General features: G+C 42.9%; 1 protein-coding gene across 1 annotated transcript in view; it reads right to left on the reverse strand.

Annotated features, from left to right (window-relative positions):
• Positions 1-9,905: 9,905 nt before the first annotated feature.
• Positions 9,906-11,988, reverse strand: part of stx1b (syntaxin 1B) — a 14,196-nt gene continuing 12,113 nt past the window's right edge. The window contains exons 6-9 of the mRNA XM_054606991.1: positions 11,825-11,898; positions 10,378-10,515; positions 10,187-10,297; positions 9,906-10,091 (exon numbers count right to left, since the gene is read on the reverse strand). Of these exons, the coding sequence (XP_054462966.1) occupies positions 10,014-10,091; positions 10,187-10,297; positions 10,378-10,515; positions 11,825-11,898 (401 nt within the window). The 3' untranslated portion in view covers positions 9,906-10,013. The remainder of the gene's footprint in view (positions 10,092-10,186; positions 10,298-10,377; positions 10,516-11,824; positions 11,899-11,988) is intronic.

Genomic DNA, 11,988 nt, shown 5'->3' on the forward strand with positions numbered 1-11,988 from the left:
TTTACCTGGGGGGGAGCAGACCGGATCGTTGGCGCTACGTTTCCATGACGACGCCTGTGATGATGTAATTAGATGAAATGTTACATTAGTTTAAGATTCATCTGGCTTTGGTGATGTCACTCTGTTCATAACCTTCGTGTCACTTTCATATATGAACTCATATCTTTATGTTTGATGGAACCAGTTTGTTTTCTTCTTGGTGGTTTACGTCCTCGATGTTTCTAATAAAATGTCAAATTCATGAACTCTGTAGTTTATTGTGACTGAAAAATGGATTCATCCGCCTCTTAAAATAGTCCCCACTAATGAACTACTTCCTCCAGCTGATAGAACTATTGATCTGTGGTTTTAGAGATTGACGTCTTGATGAAAGAAATTATAAAATGATTAAAAATGATTATAAATTATTATTAAATCAAATAAAATTTGGGAAAAAAGATGAACATTAAGTTAAATATGTAAATATAAGACAAAAGGATAAAACAAAAATCTAGAAAGAAGATAAACTCTTTAATAAATGTTAAATGTTAAGAAGATGAAATATTAAATATTCAGTGATAACAGGAGATTATCATATATTGATATAATCTATATTTGATTTCTTTCTTTGAGAAAAACACTCCTGAACACATTCAATGTCTGATTCATAAAAACATTGTGTATGATCTGAAATATATCCGCGGTTTTCTTTGTTTAAGTTAATAATGTTTGGAGACCAAGAATAATAAACTAATGAATACATAAATAATAAAAAACGTTTGTTTGATTTGTTTCACAGAGACGAAGAGAAAGTGAAGCTTTCTGCTGTTTCATGAATAAATCCTGTTTCTACATCGAGTTCAGAAGAAGTTTATTTAAAGGATGATTAGAGTCCATAAAACTCTGATGTCATTTAGTTTATCCAGAATATTAATTTTGTTTTTTAATAACTTAAATGATGAAGATGATGTTAAATGTTATCAGTGGATTCACAGTGAGGAGGAAATACAACTTAAATAAAGTCATCATCTTTCTTTTTAGTTGGGACTCATCTGTTTTTAGATCCATGATTTTTCACAATAAAAGCCTTTCAGCTGCTCCACAGGGTCTTATTGTGAACATTATATTACATTTCTGACATTATGAATGAACAATGTGAGACGTGAGGAAGGACACAGGAAACAAGAGTACACTGAACAATCCTTTTCTTTATTCATTTTTTGTTTTCATTTCAATATGTCTGTCAGGGTTTGTTTTTTTAAGATTTTATTTTAAATTAAAATTTTGACACACTTATAAAAGACAGCATCTGCATAGAGTTGTCATCTTAAAGATCCATGAAGAGAGAGAGAGAGAGAGAGGGGGGAGGAGGAGAGAGAGCGAGAGAGAAAGAGAGAGAAGGGGGAGAGGGGGAGGCAAATGGGTAAAGTAGGGTGGGGGGAATACTGGCACGTCACATGAACTAAACAGAACAGCCAACAGCAGTACGAGAGAGGGGGAGGAGGGGGGGGACAGATCGCTTTACATTACGCTACGCACACATACACACACACAAAAGAAACGGGACACAAGTTGCATTTCCGGTCAAAGTTGTTCTTTAGAGCGACGCCTGTCCTGCTTTTTTATTTTATCGGGTTCTGGGGACGTTTTTCTGACCTCTGACCTCTCGTCCTGCCGTTTCCCCCCTGACAGAAAAGGTCGGCCTTTATTTGTGCGTTTTACTTAAACGGGTGATGTAGTGATGGAGTTCCTGCAGGAGGAGTGAGCTGCTGGTCCCGGACGCCTCCGCACGCTGAAGAGAGCCCTTGTTTCTCTGAATATTGCACGCTTTGTGACGGTCGGCCCGTTGGAGGCCGGAGGCCGGAGACCGGACCCCCGACTCAGAACCGCGGTCCTCAAACCCATCGAAGGCCTGAAGCTGCATTCAAGTCAGAATCCTGATGGAACTCCACACAAACTAAGCTGCTTCCTGGAGTCTGAGGACGTAAAACAGCCACGAGACCCAGAAGGATCTAAGAATCTATTTATGAATCAGGTTTTCAGCTTCGAGTCACTTCGACGTCTTTGAGGAACCGAAGCTAAGACCTCCTCCAGGAACCGGACGAGGACTATATGATGGAAACGAGGAAGGAAGACTATGGTCAATAAAATTGGGCCCTTTCTCCAAAAGCATTGTAAGGCGAATTATATGAGCCCATTGACTTACAGTGAGACTGAAATGATGTCAGCCCATTGACTTACAGTGGGAATGGAGAACCAGGACTCAGGTTTGGGGTTGGATTGGGGTTTTAGAATGTCAACGGTTTAATGGTAAAATCAAGATGACGCGTTGCTATCAACAATGTTAAAATTTGCCGCCATCTTGGAGCTGCTTATGCTAATCCGAGGCTGGCGTTAGCGCGGAGTATCTCGGATCAGGCTACTTCCTGACAGACGCGGCTGCGGGCTAAACTCTGGAGCACACGGCAGGTAAAGAGAGCAGGTGGTGGGTTTGTCGTTCGGCTAGCTAGCTGTGGTTGAGAGACACCGAGTCAGACAGACAGAGAGAGAGAGAGTTCGGAAACCCGCTAAGTGATCGAGGGCCGCGGGGTCGTTTTCCAATAATATGGAGGGAAGCACTTTCATCAGAGGAGCCAGTGGGCGGAGCCTCTGGGACGGGGGGGTGATGGATGGAGGTTTGGGTTGTGGCTGAGTTTACACCGCTAACACCTGCCGGATCGCTTCACAGTCCGTTAAATGAATTTTTGCGCTTCTTATGGACGGAATGAGGAAAAAAACAACAAACTGGTACGACACCGAATCTTTACAACAAAAACACGGTGGTACGTTTTCCTCTGGATCTCAGCCGGCGGGTGTAAAGACAGCGTCTGAACGGAGAATGGCGGACGAGGACGCTGGAAGCTATGTGTCTCCGTCTCTCTGCTGCCGTTACTCACCCACATAGAGGGAATACAGGACGGGGGGACGGGGGACGGGGGGCAGAGCATCACAAAAGGACAGAGATTGAACTACTTATCAACTTTGACGGGAATAGATATCTCAGTAGATTTATACATAGACATGCAAGTCATTTTTTCTCTCTTTGAAGTTATTTACAATAATTACATAACACAAAGAATCCAGTTTCAGTTTGACAAAATTGCGAGCATTCAATATTCAATATTACTAGTATTATTTATGATAACATAACTCCTTTTGTACTTCTTTAAATCATTGCTATTATAGAATCGTCATAACCTCCCTCTTTTAAAAGTATTTATGTTTGATCTTCTTGTGTGAAGCCGTTCCTTCTCCCTCTAGGATTTTGCAAATGTTTTACTGCATTTTTATTTGTCATTTATGGTAATAATAATAATAATAATAATAATAATAATGTTATTTAAGTGTCTTTCCTACTTGCTATGGCAGAAACCGTGGGGGCGTGGTCTAAACCTTCATGCCCCTCCCCTGACTCCTCCCACCCCCCAAAACACTGATTCAAACCCAAATACTGTCTCGTACGATGGAGAGAAAGACAAACGGGTGGAGCGCCAAAGAAATCATCATCAGAAACAACAATTAATATCGAGCTGCTCCGAGAGCAGACCAAAACAAACAAACAAACAAATAAACAAATAAAGAAACATTTCCAATATTCCTCATCATCCAGAGCACTGAACAGGTTTTGGTTTTTGAAAAATTCTTTCAGGAAGACAGAAATCATCGAAGAGAAGAGTTTAATCGTCCGACAATAGAGGAACAATAAAATTAGATAATAAAAGCACGACTAACTTGGATCGGTGTCTGCTGAGGACACGCGACGTGCTGCTGATTCAAACTGAAACTTTATTCAGCAGAAATAACTGCAGAGCGTATTCAGCGTTTCTAAATGTTAAGAAGACCTCAAACTACAGAAAGTCTTTTTTAGTGTGAAACAATACGCCTTGTTACCTCCACACACAGGCTAACGGCTAACGGCTAACGGTAAGTCAATCTTTGGAGTCCTGGTGTCGCAACCAAACTCTCTCTGGATGATTTTTCCTGTTTCCTGCTTCGCTCTCACAAAAACTGTACACAGCCAATAGAAGCGGTCGTGGCTTCAGAGCCACACACACACACACAGTTATAGAAATGCAGTATGTTGATGTAAGATTTATATATATTTATATATATTCTTGTATATATATGTGACTTCCGTTGACAAGGCTGCAGTCTCGTCTCACACGCAGGAAAATGCTCAAATGAGGTTCATGGAAGTTCATAGCTAGCTAGCGTCCAGTGGAAACATTACATATTAATATATCATGGGTTAATTAAACATTATTTGTAAATTATATGTAAGTGATGCAAATCTCCAAGCATCACCGCCAATGAACTGACTTGAATTACAACAAAGCATTGCTAGCGTTGTTAGCTGCTTCATTATCATTTACAGACAGTTATTTTTTGCTATTATAACCGTTTGCACGGCTAAACACAAACCAGAGAAGAAGAAGAGAAGTTGTCTAGCTAGCTATCAGAACCTGCAGAGTAGCATTGATCCTGTGTTGTGAAGGCAGAGACTGATACTGTACAGAAAATGACCCCCAAATAACAAGAATAACGGCAAATTCATGAACAGAAGAAGAAAGCACCACCGTTGTCTCCGTATATGCCTCGAGTGGAGGAGAAGCTAATGTGCTCATTGTTTTATAACGGATGATTATGCGTCATATTTTACACTAATCAGACCACAGAAACTAACATCTACAGGTGAAACAGGTGAAACAGGTGAAACAGTAAAGGAAAGCGGTGTGGAGGCACACATCATCGTTGTGGCTTGAGATAATTATGGGCTATCGTTATCGTGGGGGCTGGTGGTGGCGGGGGGTTGCTATAGTTACGGTAGCATTTGATGTTTTCTTATTATATATTTTTACCATTTGTGACGAACTTCTCAGTGTAAACTTGACTCGCGTTGTGCTCTTTGATATAAGCGGCAAACATTTTAGAGAACACATGAGGGGGAGGGGCAAAAACGCTTTGGTTTGAATTTTAATAAGATAATAATAACAGTGATCATGGAGTCCTATAAATATGTCGGATCTCTTATCTCTTCCCATCAGTCAACAATTAAAAACAAAATAAAAGTGGAATTCATCAAACGGCTGAAAACCCCGTGGACCTGCGATCGGATGCTTCGCACATCTACACAAACTTGACACACACACATTCACGCATTTATGCACCAATCATGTTTCACTGAAGAGGACGGAGGCATGCTGCACACACACGAGGCCGGGGGGGGTGACCCAAAGGTCGACGGCTTCATACGGTTCAAACCTTTGTGGGGACAAATTCCCACAAAAACACAACACTGATGCAACCGTGGAAGCAACCGGCACAGAGGTCAGTTAGTAACGGAGGTGTGTCACCCAGCGGGGGGGCAAGATGGCTGAAGTCATCGGCAGCGTATTTGAAAAGTTCATCATCAACCTGCTCCTTCAACAAAACAGCTTTTAAAAATACAGCTCCAACGACGTTACAAACAAAACGAACGCGTGTTTGAGCGTTTTAGATTTAAAAATCAATTTGAGAATGAAAGTAGGAACAGGTTAGTTAGCTAACGTGCTAACCAAAGACAGGTCCAGTGAGCGGTAAAGTGCACGACATGGAGGGCAGGTCCGGGGTGGGGTACAAAAAACACCATCATGCAAACTCCACAACGCTTTTGCATGCCTTTTTTATTATTATTATTATTATTATTATTATTATCATTATTACACACAACGGGATGGGCGGGGCTTCTGCAGAAGGGAAGGCGCAGACTCCCGATCCTCAACGTCGTCTTTTTTTTGTACAACACAAACAGGAAGAGGGAAGACAAAAGGACGGGGGAACGAATACTCGGACAAACTTCCGAACCTTCACTGAGTTGTTTAATTTAACCATAACCTTAACGGGTTTTGTGATGTTTGTCCGTGTTTTCTTTCCCGGGAGAATGGAGGCGGGGCCTGATGGAGAACAGGAACGTTACAGAAAACACACACACAGCAAAGAAACATCAGTGTCAACAAGCTGGCTGGTGCTTTGAGGACATCCTCACATTGCTGATTTTAATCCTAACCATCGCAAGACGACCGCGACAACCGTGACGCCACCTCGACAACCATTGACCATCGAGAACTGAATTAAATATTGTGTGGCTGACGTTATGACGTAACTGGCGGATGATGAACGGAGCACTGTGACTGGTGGAGAAAAAATGTTTCGACTTTGAAAAAAGTCAGTTCAGTTTCCTCAAATTTCCAAAATGAAGCAGAGCTCTTAAAGAGTCCAAAGACACCCTGGAAATGTAAGTAAAACAACTTTTACAGGTGCAAACATGATTTGATATTTAATCCATTTTGTGGACAGATTCAGTGTCTGTACTATACAGTCTAAAAACACTCATAAAGACAGAATGAAGCCATGAACGTTGACAACACAACAGCAGAGAAAAAGTGCTAAATTTATTCTAAAATCTACTGACGATTCATTTGAACACACATCTATTGGATTTTGCTGCTTGGAGGGGTCAGTGGGTGCTAAGCTTTGGTGAACACAGAAGTTAAGTTTTGGTTTTTCGGAAGTCAAAGAATAAAATAAAAACTCCCACCTCCACTCTTCTCCAAACCTGAAGCTAAAAGTTCTCGTTCTTTATTTCATCTAGCGACTAATACAGCATCACAGACATCTACGACTAACAGCGCTAACTACTACAACTCCCAAGAAAAACACACACATATTCAACGAAGCAGCGACCGCTTCCCCGTGTCGACTCATCGCCGTGGCAGCTGGAAGTACCGTTAGCCAGGAAGCTAACGTCGCTCCTGTTGGACAGATTGTGAGCTAACAACGTTAGCTTCTTGCCAGCGAGAAGCCTTCCAGAGCAATAGAGATGTAAAATGGAGTGTAAAGAAGCAGATATTTTATAACACAGTTGTGCATCTTTTGAATTGATGCTTCAATAAAGAGAGTTTCACGTCCAGCTGTCACAGGAAGTGAATAACGTGTGAAACAACTCCGTCCACTTTGCAGCTCTACATTTGGTTTAGAATCCAGACACGGTTAGCTAGCTAGCTAACACTTTTTTTCTGTCAAATAAAACTTTGCTATAACAAACTGACTTTATTGCTTTGACACCAAGTGTAGTGCAGAACGGTTCAGGTGGTGTTTGTTAGCCTGACAGTGAGGTGACAGGACGGTCCGGTGTGGGCCTCAACGGAGGCAGACGTACCTCCGTATCACAGAGCCTGAACACGGACAAACCTCCCTAAACCCCCCGACATAAAGCCAGAGTCACAATACTCTGTAGTAATTTTCCAACACCCCCCCCCGTGTGTCCAGTTTGGGGCAACACGCACATTTGTGTTACTTCTCAACACGGAACCACGTTAACGAAACAAAACATGCTAGCACAAACAAACGTAACTCACATGCGTGTTGTTCCCAATCTGGGGCAGTGTTGAGGTTAACACATCACTCAGTTATGATTACTTCAAATTATTATTTTCTATCAAAGCTTCATTCGTGTAAAAAAATTAAGCAGAGTGAAGTCCTGTCTTTCTGTGTTGACATAGAGCTAACCGCTAATATAGCTAAACGCTATCTGAGATACAGTAAATACATTTAAAACATTTTATTTATTTTCTGTATATTGCTACATATTTGTGAAAGAGGCCAATACGAAAGCAGAATGCAAATTTGTAAAGCTAGTTTGACAAACTAACCATTTCCAAAACTTTCAACCATCGTTGTCAGATTGAACTTGAAAACTGAAACGATCTGGAAAAAAGCTAGTAATCAAACCTGCGTGAAGATTATTTGTCAAACTAATGTTTCCAAGGTCAATAAACGTATTTCTATAGATTATTTTCCCCAACACTGGTCCGGACACACGGAAAGTGTCTTTAATATAAAAAAAGACCAGAAAACTTGAGATCAATCTCCAACAAGCAGCTTCTACACAACCTACATTTAACACGAGCTAGCGCTATAGCATGCTAAACAACCCAGACTAGCACTGGCGTGATATGTAACGCGGGGGAAGTGTGCATTTTAAGGGTGGGGGGGGATTTCCAGTATGTCTGTGTGAAACGTTCAATGTATATGAGGTGTTCATGCATGCGCCGTGTTGTGAATGAATGTGAACGTGTGTGTGTGTCACATGTTCCACCTTCCACGGAGGAAAAATCCACCAATAGGAACAAAGCCTCTCCTGTTCAGTAGCACCTGTGCGGCTCATTAAACGTGAATCAGGTTTCACATCCCCCAAAAAACAGACGCTCAGGCAGGAGACGGAGGAATGCAGGGAGGAGACGGGCGAATGCATCAAACCGAACGGACTAAACAGTAACCGCTAAATGATGTCAGGCCGATACGTCACGGGACACGTCACGCACGCACTAAAACAGCAGCACCACGGAACAACGAAGCAACAAACGTTCCCCAAAGAAAAGAAAAAACGCAACGATATTACCACGACACTCAGGTAACCAGGGCACGCCAGCATCTGCAGAGTTTTTCTACATTTCTGTCCATCTCTAGCTTGTTTGTTAGTTTTATAAAGTTATGTTTTAGTTTGTTTTTCTTCTTTACTTTTTAATGTGTTCTCTGCATTTTTTAGAATCTTCCATAAGAACAGCTGTGACAGCTGGAGACGACGGCCGGCCTTCACTACGACGACTCTACGGCGATCAGTGTGAACCCCGATCCTCACTGGCTATCTTGGGTGGGGGAGGCGGGACGAGTCGTCTTCCTCTTATCTAAACTGCATAGATTGACTGACCGCCTCCTCCCAGCTCCTTTAGACCCCCCCCTCCCCCACACACTTTCTTCCCACCGCTCACCCGTCAGTCAAACGTCACGTTTTCAGATCAAATTCAGCAAGAACCAGAGCCCCTCCCCTGCTCTTTGGTTGGATAGATGTGACAAGAAGGGGAGGCTGTTTTCGTGGAAACCTGCCACGTTGCATGACACCCCCCACACACACACATTGTGTTTTCTCAACCAATTGGCCGGCTGTGAACAAACGCTCAGTGGTCAGCGTGTCACGCTCTTTCCTTGTCGTTTTTTTTTTTATAAATGCCGTGTGGCAGGTCAGGCTTTGCCAGTCTGAGCTAATTTAATAGGCTGACTGAGGTGAATGACAGGAGTGAGCAACCAATGAGAGGTGGTCTAAAGAGGCGTCTGAGCCAAACGTCCAGGTCGGTCCCTCCCTCCCAGAAACATTGGGACAAAGTTGGTTCTACCAAAGCCAGCAGGTGCTCGTCCTGCGGGACAGCATTCCGGAACATCCCAGCAATCCGGAACATTTTAGCATTACTGACAGCAATCCGGAACCTCACAGTGTTCCGGAACCGTCCTTTCAGAGCTCCAGAAGGTTCTGATGGAGCCGAGTTGAACGTCCTCTAGAAGGACAACACTTCAATGGAAAGCCGAGCACAGTTCATTGAGAACGTGTTCTGTGACGTTCTAGAACGTGCTCAGTTCCACGTGTACGAAACTGATAAACACATCAAAGGTTGGCTCTGGAATGCTCGTCCCGTAGAACTCCCACCCAGCAGCCGTCACCATCACTGTCCTCGGAGACTCCCGAAAAAACGAAAGAAACTGTTAAAAAATAAGAGAAAAGGCAAAACAAACAAACAAGTAAATGTCATATTATAGGTCATCATTTTTTACAGGCAGCTAACCCATGTGTTGCTTCATATGTTCAATACATTTACATGTACATCTGTAATAAATAGTAGGTTTATTTGTACCCTCTTTTTGTATACGTTATGTTTTTAGGTCAGCTATAATGTGATGGCGTTTTTATTGTGGTTTTTTTTGTCTTTGTTTTTTGAACCCCACCCAACCCCATGGTGTTTCTTCTATCTGTGATTGGATTGTTATCTCTTCCTAGCTGATTGGTTATCTGTCTTGCATTTGTGTTTCAAGTTTTTGTGTTGTTGTCGTCGGTGTTCTTTTCTATGCTGGCGGTCGGACGGTCGGTCGGTGTCGGTCGTCACGGCGGCGGATGGCGGAGCGTCTTAGAAGCCCAGCGTGCCGCCGATGGTTGACGCCAGGACCACGCCGAGGATGACGCAGCAGATGATGATCATGATCTTCTTCTGCAGGGGGGCAGGAGAGACACACGGGTTGGTAGGGTAGATCCCTATGATGGGAGGTTTCTTATGGTAATGTTTTCTGATGAACACGGTACCTTGCGGGCCTGGCTCTGGTATTTGACGGCCTTCTTAGTGTCGGATACGGCTCGCTCCACGTAGTCCACAGAGTGTTCCACGTTGTACTCAATTCTGTCAATCATCTCTCCCTGAAACAAACATACGTGGTGTTTTAGTTTAACATGCGCTGACGAAGCGATCTCTCCATGGCTGTGGTCACGTCACTCACCTGGCTCTCCACCAGCATGGCCATGTCCACGAACATGTCGTGCAGCTCACGGATGCTGTTTTCCAGCTTGATGATCTCGGTGTGTCGGGTCTCGATCTCGTTCAGAGCCTGCTTGGTCATCTGAGAGTCCATTTTGATCTGCAGGAGAGGACGTCTTTTAACACAAACATTATTTGACTTTGATTGTTTTAATAAAAGGAAAAAAGCTTCTAAAAACTAATACAAAAGTTAAAAGGAAAATATATTAACAAATGTGACTACCAAAAGAACTTAACAGATTTGGGAATACGTTAGAAAACTTTATTTAAACTTTAACTTAGAAACTTTTGAAATATCAGTAGCTTGTCATACTCACCAATGGGTTGCTCTGAGTGTCAGTAAAAAAATGTTTTATTTACAATTGTCTCTTTGCTGTTTTTTGGAAAAACATTAGATCGTTTTCCGTGGTCATGTGACTAGTACAAAAGAACATTTCTATTGTTGTTAGTTGTTAAGACTAAAACACATCGGGGGGATTCTCTGGAGGCGGATAGCTGGCTAGTTAGCTCCGTCTTCTCTTGGGCGACGGGGAGTGATGCGGAGGGCCCATTAGATCACCAGTCAACTGTTCGGCTCATTTTCTGTAACCAGGGTAGCATTAAAGCATGGTGGGATTAGCAAACTAGTTAACAAGCAAGCTGCAACCTCCAGTTCTTAAAAGTGAAGTCAGTGCGATGTGAACAGCAAATTCGAGGCTTCAAAACATCAGTCCAGAAACCAATGGGGGACTACGTCTGGTTACAGAAAAGCCAAATTAAGTTGTTAAACATGTGTGCTTTTAATTTAAAGGTGCGGATGACATTGGAATCTTCAATACTAAAATCGAACTTGTCCTTTTTGAAGTGTAAATCAGTTTCTGTTGTGTCTCGCTGAAATTTAATTTGGTGTAAGATGGTGGTGATGACCTTCGAGCTCCAGTTCCTCCTGTTGTCTGGTCCGATTGGTGCGATGTTGTCTGGCTTACTTACCTGCTTACAGAGTGACTTAACGCCGGCTGTAAACCGTGTTTCTGATCTCCACTGGTTGGGACACTGTGACATCACAGCTGGGTGTGGTTTCAACCAGAGGAGCTCAGTGTCAAATATTTAGATTTTCAGCTCGGTGTTAAGTCACAGACCCGACCACAACCATCGGGTCACGAGACACGCTTAGCTTGGGCCAGAGGCAGAGGTGCATGCACATATTTGAGCTTTTACTTTGAAAGAGTGAATGACAATTGTGAAGTGACTCCGTCAAAATAAGAGCTCCAAAGTGCATCCTCCTAATGTTACATGCCATGTGACAACGGCCGTGTTCACTTGATGTCTCAGCGCACCTCGTGGCGATTCTGCATCCCAGGTAGTTCATGAAAATCATGAAGGGAAGCAGAATGGCTCAGGTAAAAGTGAGGCTCAGGTGCGGTGCTTACATCATCGGTGAAGATGGCCAGCTTGCCACTCTCCAACATGTCCTCTAGTTCTTCGTTGGTGGTGGTTCTCCCAGCTGCAGACAGAACACAGAGAGAGAACGTTTAGAGCTGACAACTCCTGAAACTTGCTTAGTCATGTGATATACCATGTGACACATGCTTCC

The sequence above is a fragment of the Anoplopoma fimbria genome, chromosome 11 (assembly GCF_027596085.1).
Source record: "Anoplopoma fimbria isolate UVic2021 breed Golden Eagle Sablefish chromosome 11, Afim_UVic_2022, whole genome shotgun sequence".
NCBI classification, from domain to species: domain Eukaryota; kingdom Metazoa; phylum Chordata; class Actinopteri; order Perciformes; family Anoplopomatidae; genus Anoplopoma; species Anoplopoma fimbria.